This window comes from Hyaena hyaena, unplaced genomic scaffold (assembly GCF_003009895.1).
Source record: "Hyaena hyaena isolate Hyena2069 unplaced genomic scaffold, ASM300989v1 scaffold_116, whole genome shotgun sequence".
Taxonomy (NCBI): domain Eukaryota; kingdom Metazoa; phylum Chordata; class Mammalia; order Carnivora; family Hyaenidae; genus Hyaena; species Hyaena hyaena.
In genome coordinates this window covers 1,382,737-1,397,663 of record NW_024080748.1, presented here as the reverse complement: position 1 = coordinate 1,397,663, position 14,927 = coordinate 1,382,737, and the positions used below count along the sequence as shown (strand labels likewise).

At 40.5% G+C, this 14,927-nt stretch overlaps 1 protein-coding gene across 2 annotated transcripts in view; it reads right to left on the bottom strand.

Annotated features, from left to right (window-relative positions):
* Positions 1-8,331: 8,331 nt before the first annotated feature.
* GTF2H1 (general transcription factor IIH subunit 1) overlaps positions 8,332-14,927 on the bottom strand; it is a 37,825-nt gene continuing 31,229 nt past the window's right edge. Inside the window, exons 14-16 of one of the 2 annotated variants that reach the window (XR_005529195.1) lie at positions 14,029-14,121; positions 8,772-9,057; positions 8,332-8,551 (exon numbers count right to left, since the gene is read on the bottom strand). Coding sequence is in view for 1 of the 2 variants with exons in the window: in XM_039236732.1 (XP_039092663.1) it covers positions 8,971-9,057; positions 14,029-14,121 (180 nt within the window). In the remaining variant the exon portion in view is untranslated. Of the gene's footprint in view, positions 9,058-14,028; positions 14,122-14,927 lie in introns of both variants that reach the window. The other variant, XM_039236732.1, reaches the window with a different exon arrangement.

Genomic DNA, 14,927 nt, shown 5'->3' with positions numbered 1-14,927 from the left:
ACATGTTTTTTTATTAAAAAAATTTTTAAATGTTTATTTTTTAGGGAGAGAGAGAGAGAGAGAGGGAGAGAGGGAGAGAGAGAGAGAGAGAGAGAGAGCACAAGTGGGGGGGAGGGGCAGAGAGAGAGGGAAACACAGAATCCGAAGCAGCTCCAGGCTCTGAGCTGCCAGCACAGAGCCTCACGCAGGGCTCAAACTCACGAACCATGAGATCATGACCTGAGCCGAAGTCAGACACTTAAGCGACTGAGCCTCTCAGGTGTCCCCAGCTGAGGAGTTTTATAGTTCTTTCACTGTTTGGAGTACAAATGGAGTAGCCACAGGCATGTTAGAAGATCAAGCAGACTGCAAACTATAGTGAGGTTTTCCAGGAAAGACAAACATGTTGGTCAATGTTGAGTGAAATAAGTCAGTCAGAGAAAGACAAATTCTATATGATTTCACTCATATGTGGAATTTAAGAAATAAAGCAAGCCAACAAAGGGGAAAAAGAGAGAGAGAGAGAGAAACAAACCAAGAAACAGACTCTTGTTCTCTATAGGAACAAACTGAGGGTCCCCAGAGGGGAGGTGGGGGAGGGGATGGGTGAGAGGGGCCATGGGGATGAGGGAGTACGCTTGTTGTGATGAGCACTGGGTGATGTATGGAAGTGTTGAATCACTACACTGTATACCTGAAGCTAATACAACACTGTATGCTAACTGGAATTAAAATAAAAACTTGAAAGAAAAAAAAGAAAAGAAAGTTGGTTGAGAAAGTGGAGGGCTACTTTAGTCCCCCGCCTGGCCGCAGTGCTGGACTTCTACCTGCAGGTTCACTCTCCTTTTCCCGGCTCTGCTCTGGGCTCTGGGGGGCTGACTTGAACGAACTCCACTGGCGTCCCATGCCCTCTGCCGCTGCCTTCACTGGCGGACACTGGGAGAGAGAGAGAGAGGGAGAGGGAGATGGAGCTCTCCCTGTGGGACTGTGGGTGGGCTGCATCCCTTAACTGGTGTCTCTTCTGTTTTGGTAACCACTCCTTTCCATCACCTCATCAGGCATAGGCCTGGTAAGTTAGGGTACTGCCCTATTCCTTAAAAAAAATTTTTGTTTTAATGTTTTATTTATTTTTGAGAGAGAGAGAGACAGCGTAAGCAGGGGAGGGGCATAGAGAGAGGGAGACACAAGAATCTGAAGCAGGCTCCAGGCTCTGAGCGAGCTGTCAGCACACACAGAGCCTGATGCAGGGCTCGAACCCATGAACCGTGAGATCATGACCAGAGCCGATGTCGGATGCTCAACTGACTGAGCCACCCAGGCGCCCCGGTACTGCCCTATTCCTTATGGTTTCTCTATACTCTGCCCACACCTTTGGAAATAGTCTCCTTATTAATCCCCTCAAATTACTCACTTTGAGGGTGCCATTTGTTTCCTGCCAGGACCATGACTGAGGCTGTACGCAATATTTACATAATCAAAACGTAGGCACGGACTATTTATTAGTAAAAAACTGTGAAATAACTATATTGGGAGGATGGAGAGAGTATGGGAATAATGGTATAAGATCACTAAATCCCCAGGAGCGCCTGGTGACTCAGTCAGTTAAGCATCTTGATTTCCGCTCAGGTTATGATTTCATGGTTTGCAGGTTTGAGCCCTGCATTGGGCTCTGTGATGACAGCATGGAGCCTGCTCCAGATACTTGCTCTCCCTCTCTCTCTGCCCTACCTCTCCCTCTCAAACTAAATAAACATTTAAAAACAAACACTATATCCTCAACTACCAAAAAAGAAAGTCAGCAGATAATAATAAAATTGAAAAATTAAGGGGACATCTGGGTGGCTCAGTCAGTTAAGTGTCTGACTTTGGCTCAGGTCATGATCTCACGGCTAGTAAGTTCGAGCCCAGTGTTGGGCTCTGTGCTAACAGCTCAGAGTCTGGAGCCTGCTTCAGATTCTGTGTCTCCCTCTCTCTCTGCCTCTCCCCTGCTCGCGCTCTCTCTCAAAAATAAAAAAACTTAAATTTTTTACTTTTAAGAGAATAAAATTGATAAATTAAGAAAGAATGGTATGTAAGTGAAAGGAATTGAAAGTGACTGATTCTGTGAGGAGGGAATAAAAAACAGGGAGCAGTGGGTTGGTGGACATGATGTTCTGGTAGGTGCCTTTTACTGCTTTTGACTTTTTAAAATTATGAGCAGGTTGGAGCACCTGGCTGGCTCAGTCGGAAGAGCATGTGGCTCTTGATCTCGAGTTCATCAGTTCAAGCCCCATGTAGGGTGTAGAGATTACTTAAATAAATAAATAAAAACATTAAATTATGAGCAGGTATAACTTTGCTAGAAAACAAAATTTTTTAAAAATCCAATTGTCAGGAGAAAACGGGACAGTGAAGCCCCTTTTATTCTTTTGAGGACTTAGCATACAATGGATGCTTAGTGGTACTAACAGCAGAGTTCAAGCCCTCTGTGGCTGTCCCTAGCAGCTTTGGATCCAAGATTCTGTCTCCTTCACTGCACGTCAGGAGCATGAAGCAGTCTCTCAGCCTTAGAGCCATCTGTGCTTGTCCGTGCGTGGCTGGGACAGAAATAAAATAGCTCTCCCTCTCTCCATTATTTATAGCAGGTGGAAGAGAAAGTTCCAGCCTGCCTGAGCAGGGTGGGGAGACAGTGAGTGGGGCAGGGAGAGGTCAATAGTTTGCAGCCACACAGATTTACATTCAAGAGCTGAGTTTGAATCAGCTCTCCACACCCAAGTTGGGAGTCAGGAACTTTAGGAAAGTTGTTTTTTGAGCCTCGGTTTATTCCTAAGTAAGCCTGATGAGGACACAGTCTATTTTACCCATCATCTAGGACAGTGCCTTTTCATGACTGGAGACTATAAGGTGGAGACTGTGGACTGGTGCCTAGTAGGGGCTTGGTAAATAATTCCTGAATGAATCCTAAGGATGAAGTAAGAATATACTTATACATGGCAAATATTTGGCAAATAGATCTAATATATATCAGTATCTTTCCTTTACTCTCTGCCTCAGCTGCCTACCTAATGTTGATATTATATACTGGCCTGTGGCAGTAAGCTTTGAGCTGAAGTCTGGTGATGACAATGAGGATAAATGGCAGGAAGAACAATTATTGCTTAATTTGTGCCAAGCACTATTCTAAGCACTTACATTTATTAGCTCATTTAACGTTAATCAATCTACAAGTACTATTAGTATCCCCATTTTACAAATGAGAAAACTGAGGCATGAAGAGATTAAGTAATCACACCACTTGTAAGTGGCAGGGCTGGAATTTGAATTTAGCTCAAGTGTACAGGCAGCTTGAGTGCTTAAGTCATGTTTTTGTTTTGTTTTGTTTTACTATTCATGTAGCATAGAAAATGGGTAACTTTATGCTTTTAAATTCTTTCTTGCCTAAGCTAGAATTGTTGAGATGTCAAATCACAGTATTTAGGTCTGTGGAAATGTTCATTAAAGCCTGTTAGTTACCTTGTTACAAAGAGAAACCCTTTGCACCTACTGAATCAAGTTTTTTTTCAATGCTTTATTTATTTTTGAGAGAGAGATAGAGACAGCGTGGGGAGGGGAGGGTCAGAGAGAGAGGGAGTCACAGAATCTGAAGACAGGCTCCAGGCTCTGAGCTGTCAGTCAGCACAGAGCCTGACGCAGGGCTCGAGCCCACGGACCGTGAGATCATGACCTGAGCTGAAGTCAGATGCTTAACTGACTGAGCCACCCAGGTGCCCCTGAGTCAAGTTTCAAGGTTGCTCTCCTGATAACTTTTTCTTTTACCTCAAGTTTGGGCCCAACCTCTATCTTTTTATTTTTATTTTATGATTATTAGTATTTTATTGTTAAGGAGCCCACTTCCATGACTGTTATCTGTTATCCTCACAATCACCTAATCAATTGAAGTACTACTATAATGCCCATTTTATAGATTAAAAAATGGAGGTACAGATTAAATTGTTCAAGGTCACACAGCCAGTGAGCTATGCAAGTCCAAAGTCTGTTCCAACAGCTCTTCTAGAATACATCTCTACTGCTCATGAGGCTGCAAGCAATCCCAGTTAGGCCTATGAGAATACTTTTTCTCTCCTCTGTATCTGTGGGTGTTAATGTTCTTGGTGATAAGGATCTTGATTGCACACGTAAAGTCCAAGGAATTTTTGTATTCATATCAAGCATAGCCTCTTCTTATGGATAAACAGGTGCCGGAGATAGCACACTAATGGGTAGGACCATAATTCACAAAAATTTGGCTTACAGAATTAGGACCATGAATGGATTCTGCAGGAGATTAGACCCATTATCAAGGTTTATCTTAAAGGGCATGAATGTTTGCACAGATACCTCTTGTCAGAAATATCTCAGGTTGTAGGTTAGAAAAATAATTAAGTGCATAGAAAAATGTCCGTAAGAAAAAACACTCTCAGCACGGTGAGATTTGGGGATAAGGGTACAGAACTATCTTCTATTTTATATATTTTGGTACTATCCAACCCTTAAAAAAATTATGGCTCTGTTCACCAGACAGCTGCTAGAATGACAGAAATAAATCTGAGTAATAGAGGACTTTAAACTCTTATATCTAATGAGCCTGAAATTGTTACTTGTTGGGTGGGCAAGTCCAGTGACGTAAGTGTAAACATTTCTGTTGAGGTTTGTTTTTTAATCCAATCTGACAAAATCTTTGTCTTTTAAAGAGTTCAGAGTGTTCACATTTAATGTAATTGCTAATAAGTTGGGTTTAAGTACCATCCTGCTGTTTATTTCTATGACTACAGAAATGCAAAATTTAAAGGTTAAGCCAGAATTTATCTTCAACTTGTCTGTTCCTATTATAAACACAGCAGGCTACCAGGTGGACAGAGAGAAAATAGCGTTTTCCAGGCTGTATTCTTAGTGTACTGTTGTGGGGGTGGTGCATGGGGAGAGAAGCTTGATCTGTGGCTCTGTCTCAACAGGTCCAAGTTCACATTTGTCCTAGGTATTAGGAATTCTATGAAGACAGGATTCTGTGGTTACAAAGTCAGAATTCTTAAGTCTTTTCAGGGATTTTAATAAGCAATATGGACTACAAACTAAAGCTGATCACCCCTGAACCAATCCTCCAACTCTGGACAGTTTAAGAGCTGAAAATAACTTGCGTTTCCTTGGCCTCGGAACTGGGAGAACAGCTGAGTCTTCAAGAAGCTAAACTGGGAAAGGGCAGAGGTAATGCACTGAGGAATCCCATGCAAGTCTTGACACTGGAGACAGCAAATCTAAGTTTAAAATAGGCAGCTTTCCATCCCAGGGCCACTGTCAACTCCAGGTGGTATATACACAGACAGGAAATCACTTTCTGGACTCTCTCTCTAGATGAGTGGGTTACCTTTCTAGTATAGATATTAAAGCATTCTTTTAATATTCCAGATTGATGTGGGGGTCACAATGTAGCTACTCATTTTGCAGTGTTAAGTCCAAAGCAGACTAGCACTACTGACTTCCTGCTTCTCAAGGAGAAACGCATTCTCCTAAAGCAGGACGTACTTTATTACATTTTGCAGCGCTCTGGACCCATTACACAGACTAACCCTATACTGTGATTTGCCATAAAAGCAACGCAGAATACAATCAGAGAGGCAGAAAAAGAAGGGCAGTCAAAAGGAAAACTAATCAATGGAGGTGTGGGTTGGGATAAAAGCTTCCAACTTCATAAGCATCTTATCCCTAAGGGATTGCAGCTTGCAGTTCAGGGCGAATCCCAGCTCTGCCATGTACTGGCTGTGTGTATCTGGGTACATTACTAACACTGAAACCACTTCTAGTTAGTAACAAGCCTAAACAGCTGCAAAGGTTCAATTTGAAGAGTTCAAAGATCAAACACTGTATTATTTTTATTCCTTAATGTTTATTTTTATTATTTAAAAAATTTTTTAAGTTTATTTTTGAGACAGAGACTGAGCATGAGCAGGGCAAGGGCAGAGACAGGGAGACACAAATCCAAAGCAGGCTCTAGGCTCTGAGCTGCCAGCACAGAACCCGATGCGGGGCTTGAACCCACAAACTGCGAGATCATGACCTGAGTATGCTTAACTGAGCCACCCAAACACCCTGATGTTTATTTATTTATTTATTTATTTAAAATGTTTTACTTATTTTTAGGAGAGAGAGAGAGACAGCGTGAGCAGGGGAGGGTCAGAGAGAGAGGGAGCCACAGACTGAAACAGGCTCCAGGCTCTGAGCTGGCAGTCAGCACAGAGGCCAACGCGGGGCTCGAACCCACGAACCGCGAGATCATGACCCAAGCGAAAGTCGAACGCTTAACCGACTAAGCCACCCAGGCGCCCCGATGTTTATTTATTTTTGAGACAGAGTATGTGAGTGGGGGGGTGGGGGGGAGAAGAGAGAGAGAGAGTCCCAAGCAGGCTCTGTGTTGTCAGCGCACAGCCTGAGGTGGGGCTTGATCCCACAACCTAGGAGATCATGACCTGTGATGAAATCAGAGTTGGATGCATAATCAACTGAGCTGCCTAGGCACCCCCAAGGATCAAATACTTTAAAAATGCAAGCTAGACATGATTTCTGGTGAAACAGCCCTTAATTCCTTCATTTCCTGTAAGACTTGGAATGTCTTTACCCAAACCCTCTTATTTACCAGGAGGGTTTGTACCTAGTTTCCAGTCTGAACTGTTCCAAAGGCCTTTTAGGTTTGGCTTTCCTAACTGCCACACTTTTTATCCATAAACAACCAACCAATCAAAAGACTCTCATAAAAACAGCTTAAAATTTTCGCTGACATAACCCATGCTTAATGGAGAAGGTCTGAATTTCTTACCTTGGCCTACAAAGCTATTTGCAACTTGATTTAAACTGATTTCCCAGTCATTTACTTGTCACTCTCAACCCTCCAACCTAACACACTGGGGTCTTTCCAAGGCCTTACACTTTTATCATGCTTTTCTCTACTCAATATAGAGACTACCCAATCAATCCCCCAAAATGGTTTCTTTCTTCAGTCTCCATTACAGTTATCATTTTTTTTTTTTTTAATCTTTATTTTTTCAGAGAGAGAGAGTGCAAGCAAGCAGGGGAGCAACAGAGAGAAAGGGAGACAGAATCCAAAGCAGGCTCCAGGCTCTGAGCTGTCAGCACAGAGCCCAACGCGGGGCTCGAACTCACGATCTGTAAGTTCATGACCCGAGAGGAAGTCGGATGCTCAACCGACTGAGCCACCCAGGCACCCCCACTTAAATCTTTAACAGAATATCAATAGTGCATTTTATTTGTTTATGCCTGCCTTTCGCAACAGATATACTCTTCTATTTCAAACATTTTTCTACCTTCATCCATTGTTATTGCTTTGAGTAGTTATAGTGATCATACACTTGAAAAACACTTTGTAAAACTGTAAGGTGTAAGGAATTACAACACCATTACTATACTGATCTGAAGGAGAGATGGGAAGACTGAGGCTGAAAGGGATGTTGCCTCTTTTCTCTTTACCAGTTCAAAGTCCAGATTTTTGACTTGCTGTAGCCATTATATGAAAGCTAATCAGGGTTTCCAGTTATGGAATCAATCAGCCACAAGGAAGAAAGGTACAGCTTACGGAACAGTCCTAATAAATGGCGACAGATGGTAGCTACACTTGTAGTGAACAAAGAGCATAACATGCAGAGTTATAGAATCATTATATTGTAAACCCGAAACTAATAGGACATTGTAGATCAACTACACTTCAATAAAATTTTTTTTTAAAGTAACATTAGAAAAGAAGTAAAGACAGTCAGCTTGTACAGTGTCTTTAAGAAAGAGTGAGTAGCCCACCCAGGTAAATATAACATGTGAGAAACCATAAGATGTCTTAACAGTTAAAAGAGTATCTATAAAAAAGTTTTATTTTTTCTCCAATTTTTAAGACATCTAAAGTCTAGATAAACAGTGAGTTGTTCCTGTTAGGAACAAAATACGGCATGATTCCAGAAACGAGAATGAATTTTTTTTTCTCTTGCATTTAGTTTTTTCAGTCACTATGCAATGATTATCGATTCGCCAAGGACAGTAACAGTCAGATACTCGAGAAAAGGAGATATGAGAAACATCTTTTATTTTTTTCTAAAGAGGTGAAAATAAGTAAGATTTCTTATATTTCTCACTCATAAGATTTTTAAACTCTTAAAAATGCAATTTCCTCTTTTCAAAGCACATGCCATCTTAAAAAAAAAAATCTTAGCAATGTACATTTGCACTCAAAGAAAAACATGCAGCGCCATTGTCTTCTGACAAAATTCTGCATAAAAAACCCCACGTAACTTTCTGCAAATATGTTCCCTCTTAATCATTTAGGGACTCCGAACCACAAACATTCAGTGCAACATTTATTGTTTCTCATTTCCGTAGGAAACACAGGACCAATGATGTCTTCTGACTACAACTGCTTCCTGATGGTTGAGCAACAGTCTCCTGCTTTACTTGACTCTCTTTAGCTTGCCGATGGAAGGTACAACTAGTATCCAGTACAACTTGAGGATCCAAGTGGAGGATGGAGGAGAAATACTTAAGGTGTACCCTGTGCCATAAACTTAGGAAAAAAAATTTACAAAGGAAGAAAAAAAACACCTCAGATTTTATCAATGCACCCTTTTAAAAAGTTTTTTTTTTTTTTTAATTTCTGAAAGCAGCTTAATGTGAATCAAAAGCAGTTCCTGAGTAACTGCAGTAAACAGTGTCTCTTTAAAATATATATACGTATATATATATATATTTGCAACTTAGCTCATTTTGGTTCTGCCTTAATTTACCTCCCCAGCTTCGAGTTTGTCACAGTTCCTTTCCTTTCAGTTCACAATGTGCAAGTACAACAGCATCAGCTCCGGGAGTTGGCATGGTGCAGATGTTTGTCACGGCTGTGTGATCATCGGCATGTCTCAGGCCAGGTTTCCAGAGTCGCGGCAGGTCAGTTCTCTTAACGTCACAAAACCTGTGAGAGCCACAGACACTTCACGTTTTCTTCATCAGACGCCGTGACTGCCACTTGTGGAGCTTGTTGTAGGCTGTCTGGAGCATCTCCTCTATGTGACTTACCAACTGAAAACACAGCAAGACACTTTTAGGTAGTAACTGGGCAAAGGCTGGGGAGTTAATGCTTCCGATCCAGATCTGGCACGGACTTCAGAGTGTAGTTTCTACGCTCATTTGTATTACCCCAGCGAGTTAAAGTGCAAGCCGTCTGTGAAGGTATTACCAAACACATTTTGTGTAAAAGGTAAGAGATGGTGGGATAGAGGCTGGTCTGTCTGGGCTGTAGTGTTTGCTCTGCCATTAAGCAGCTAAAGGACAACATGAAAGTTGAAATTGGCCTGTAGGCCTCTTTCTTCTCTAAAATGAGGGAGGTTAATTAAACTGGTGATTTCTAGATTTAAACTTTGGTCTGGTGACAGAGGGAAGGATGGTGGCATCATTACCATTATCTTACAGAATATCTGAAAAATGTCTTACTTTCCTGAAGATTCTGATGAAGCAGGTCTGGGATGAGATCCAGGAATCTTTGATACTTGAAAGCTCCTGTAGTTAATGCTGCTGAACAGCCAATTTTGTGAAGCACTTTTCTAAGTTCTTTCTGGTCTTTTCCAGCCCTAATGTTATGGAATTTTAATAAAACTCCGTGGATTAAAGAAAATCTAAATAGTGTCAATGCTTCACATACATACTCTGTTGCACCTTAGGTCAGGACTGTGTATCTTGGGTAGAAAAGAATGTTGCCCTAATTATGGATGTACCTAGAGGGCAATAGGACCACACTGATCTAAGTTGATAAAACTCTTGAAGGAGAATATCTTTGGAATATCTGTTTCCTTGGAGGCAGACAGTGTAATGTGGTTGGAAATACAAGTCTTGCAAAGTCTAAGTGTCAGTTCTGGCAGATGGAGACAAGAAGCCCTCAGTCCTTTCAGCATGTGAAATGTCTTAGATGCAAGCTGAGGTGGAATTAAAAAAACAAAAAACAAAAAACAAAACACTCTTTTATATATCCCATGTGTTATCACTGTGGGTGTGGGGGGAGAAGGTACTATGTTATTTAGTTCTGTGTGGCAAGTATATAAAAATCCTTTATCTTACTGGATGGGAGCAAGGGTTCCACAGTGCCAATTACAAGAGATGAAAGGGCAAGCCCTCTTGTAAGATTGTGCAGGTACACCTCGTTTTGTTGTGCCCAGTTTCACTGTGCTTCTCAGGAAGTGGTTCTTTTTTTCCAACAAACTGAAAGTTTGTGGCAGGACTACATCAAGCAAGTCTATCAGCACCATTTTTTTCAACAGTAATTGCTCACTTTGTGTCTCTGTGTGACGTTTTGTTAATTTTTGGAATATTTCAAATGTTTTCTATATTAATATATTGTTACGGTAATCTGTGACTAGTGTGACTTTGACATTTTTGCAAGTGTTTTGGGGCACCACGAACCATGCCTATAAGATGGTGAACTTAATTGATAAATGCTGTGTGTGTTCTGACTGCTCCATGGACTAGCCATTCTTCTCTCCCTTTCCTGAGGACTCCCTATTCCCTGGAACACAACAATATTGAAATCAGACCAACAAAGAACCCTACAGTAGCCTCTAGGTATTCAAGTGAAAGGAAGAGTCACATATTTCTCACTTTAAATCAGAAGCTAGAAATGATTAAGCTTTGTGACGAAGGCATGCTGAAAGCTGAGACAGGCTGAAAGCAAAGACTCCTGTGCCAATTAGCCAAGCTGTGAATGCAAAGGAAAAGTTCCTGAACACATGAATGATAAGAAAGCAATACAGTCTTATTGCTGATATAGAGAAAGTTTTAGTGGTCTGGATAGAAGCTCAAACCAGCCACAACATGCCCTTTAGCCAATGCTTAATCCAGAGCAATGCCCTAACTCTGTTCAAAGCTGAGGAAGTTGCAGTAAAGTCTGAAGCCAGCAGAAGCTGGTTCCTGAGGTTTAAGGAAAGAAGACAACTCTGTAACAGAAAAGTGCAAGGTAAAGCAGCAAGTGCTGATGTAGAAGCTGTAGTAAGTTATCCAGAATATCTGGCTAAGATAATTAACGAACATAGCTACTAAACAACAGATTTTTCAATACAGACAGAACAGCTTTCTATTGGAAGAGGCCACCTAGGTTTTTCATAGTTAGAGAGAAGTCAATTCTTGGTTTCAGAACTTCAAAGAACAAGCTGATTTTCTTATTAGGAGCTAATACAGTTGGTGACTTTAAGTTTTAGCCAAAGCTCATTTAACATTTGGATTATCCTAGGGACCTTAAGAATTATGCTGTATCTCTTCTTTCTGTGCTCTATGAATGGAACACCAAAGCATGGATGAAGGCACATCTACTTATAACACTGTTTAGTGAATATTTAAGGTCTCTGTTGGGATCTACTCAGAAAAAGACTCCTTTCAAAATATTACTGCTCACTGACAATGCACCTGGTTACCGAAGAGCTCTGAAGAAGATATACGAGATGAATATTGTTTTCACGTCTGCTCACCCAACATTCATTCTGTAACCCATGAGTCAAGGAGTAACTTTAACTTTTAAGTCTTAGTATTTAAGAAATACAATTCCTAAGGCTGTAACTGCCATAGACAGTGATTCCTCTGATGGATCTGGGCAAGTTAACTAAAAACCTTCTAGAAACAATTCACCATTCTAGATACTATTAAGAATATTTGTGACTCAGGATGCCTGGGTGGCTCAGTTAAACGTCTGACTTCAGCTCAGATCATAATCTTTTGGTTTGTGAGTTCGAACCTCACTTTGGGCTCTGTACTGACAGCTCAGAGCCTGGAGCCTGCTTCAGATTCTGTGTCTCCTGCTCTCTCTGCTCCTCTCAAAAATAAACATTAAAAAAATTTAAGAATATTTGTGATTCATGGAAAGAGATCAAAATATCAGTATTAACAGCAAGAAGTTGATTCTAACCCTCGTGGATAACTCTGAATGGTTCAAAACTTCAGTGGAGGAAGTAACTACAAGGTGCTGGAAAAAGCAAGAGAACCAGAAATAAAAGTGGAGCCTGAGGACATGACTGAATTGCTGCCCTCTCATGACAAAACTTGAACAGATGAGGAACTGCTTCTTAGGGCCGAGCAAAGAAAGTGGTTTCTTGAGATGGAATCTACTCCTGGAGAAGATGCGGTGAACACTGTTGAAATGACAACAGAGGACTTACAACTATTACATAAACTTAGTTGATAAAGCAGCAGAAGGTTCAGAGGGCTGACTCCGAATTTTGAAAGAAGTTCTACTATCGGTGAAATGCTATCAAACAGCATCGCATGTTACACAGAAACTGTTTGCAAAAGAAGAGTCAATCGCTGTGGCAAACTTCACTGTTGTCTTGTTTGTTTTAATGTTTGCTTATTTTGAGAGAGAGAATCACAAGCAGGGGAGGGGCAGAGAGAGAGAGGGAGACATAGAATCCAAAGCAAGCTCTAAGCTCTGAGCCATCAGCACAGAGCCTGAAGCGAGGCTTCAATTCACAAACTGTGAGATCATTACCTGAGCAGAAGTCGCACACTCAACCAACTGAACCACCCAGGCGCCCCTATTGTTGTCTTATTTTAAGCAATTACCACAGCCACTCTCACCTGCAGTAACCATCACCTGATCAGTCAGCAGCCACTAACAGAGAGATAAGGTGGATGGCAATTTTAGCAATATTTTCTAATTAAGGTATGTACAATGTTTTTTTTTAAATGTAATGAATGCTGTTGCACTTTTAACAGACTATGGTAGAATGTAAATCTAAATTTTACATCCACTAGGAAACAGAAAAATTCATCTGACTCCCTTTACTGCAGTAGTATGGAACCAAACCTGCAATATTCTCCAAGGTAATGCCTGCATGTGGTCTCAGAATCCTTTGGACCATATTGCTCCAGGCAGTTACAATCGAGAAGACATGTGAACTGAAACCTGTGTGTCATCCTTACTCTGCTGTAGGAAGATACTCCAAGTTGCTTTTCGGACTGTAAGTACTACTGTTATATTCTGAGGAAAACCGCTGTGAATATTTAGGAATAAACACTTACTAAAAACCTTACTGATGAAGAATTTTTCAGTTTTCAATGATAAAACTCCCTCTTTTGATTATTCTACTTACTGAAATCCTAAATCCTAAATCTGTATATGCTCTTTCTTTCTGGTCACCTCAGAGAGGACTGCATAACATATGACAAACCAGTCCATGTGGTTGCTCTAGCCTTGCATTAAAAACAATGTTAAAAATCCCGGGCACAAAGTGACACCTGCTGTAAGCTGTCAGGGAAGGCGAAGGCAGACCATAAGGTAGCAACTGTACAGTTTACTGTTACAGAGTAGCAATTCTGCCTTTCTTTTCAGGGTTAGGTTTGTGTTTGCTACTCAGGTTTCTAAATAGTTTTTTTTTTTAGGAACGTATACATAAGTTGTAAATCTATAAAGCAAAGCATGGAGATGATTGGAGCACCTGGCTGACTCAGTGGGTAGAGCATGCAACTCTTGATCTTGGAGTTGTTGAGTTTAAGCCCCATGTTGGGGGCAGTTTACTTAAAAAAAAAACCCAAAAAACAAAAAAACAGACAAAAACCATGGAGATGATTATTATAAATGCCTGATTAGTTGTGGTCTTGGAAGAGTGTGAAGGAGGGGTAGGCAACTGGACAGGGACTACCTGGCACTGGTATTATTCCATTTCTTATGATGATTTGTGGGTAGATACTTATTTCATTGTTTTAAAAAGTGTATGTATTTTATATACTCTTCTGAATATATGATGCATTTTACACTTAAAAGATAGTACTCTGAGGGGTGCCTGGCTGGCTCAGTTGGAAGGGCACGCCACTCTTGATCTGGGGGTCGTGAGTTTGAACCCTACACTGGGTGTAGAGATTACTAAAAAAAAATAAAGTAAACAAACAAAAAATAGTACTCTGAATAACAGAAAAAAATAAAAGCCAATGTACCTACTCATCTACATGACAACAAAGTTAATTCCATCATTTTGCTACATAGAGAATGAGAATCAGGCCAGATTTTTGCCTTACGTTTGTGCTTAAATACTGTCTCCGAATTTTTTCTTGGAATGGGCAGAGCTTTGTAACTTGAAATCGTTCCAAATTACTTTTCATTTTCACTACCTAAAAAAAGATGAGAGAAATTAGTAAATTACAGAGAACTCTCAAACTTTAGGAAACAAGAGAAAAAGATGCATAGGAAGGTTACTTTTTTTCCTAATACATTAATTGGCTTCAGGCAGAGAAGCAATATCTACCACCACTCAGAGTTCATTAACACTTTGATTCATAATTCATATCCCTCTCAATAGTTTTTGTGTATGTGTATAAATGCACTTATTACACTGTTTTAAAATTTCACTTGGTTTAATATGAACATCTTTCGATCATTAAATATTCACCCAAGTCACTGTTTAAAATGGATGCACTGTATTTCAATGTATGGGCATACCAAATGCTTCTTTACCCAAGTCCCTTCTGGTACAGAGTTAGGCCAGTTCCACATCTTCTTTCAGAGACAGTGGTAGAGGAACATCTCTACTGCTAAATATTTATAAATATTATTATTTCCTTAGGTTAAATTTCTAAATGCTGAATTTCAGGGTGAAAATTTTCTTTTTAAAAGGTAGTATGAATAATAAAAGAAAGAACTCTCAGCAACTCAGCCATCACTGATGATTTAAAATTTTTTGTTCTTCACGACAGGGATGTCCACTCTCACCACTGTTGTTTAACATAGTGCTGGAAGTCCTAGCATCAGCCATCAGACAACAAAAGGAAATCAAAGGCATCAGAATTGGCAAAGAGGAAGTCAAACTTTCACTCTTCGCAGATGACATGATACTCTACATAGAAAACCCGACAGACTCCACCAGAAGCCTACTAGAACTGATCCAAGAATTCAGCCAAGTTGCAGGGTACAAAATCAA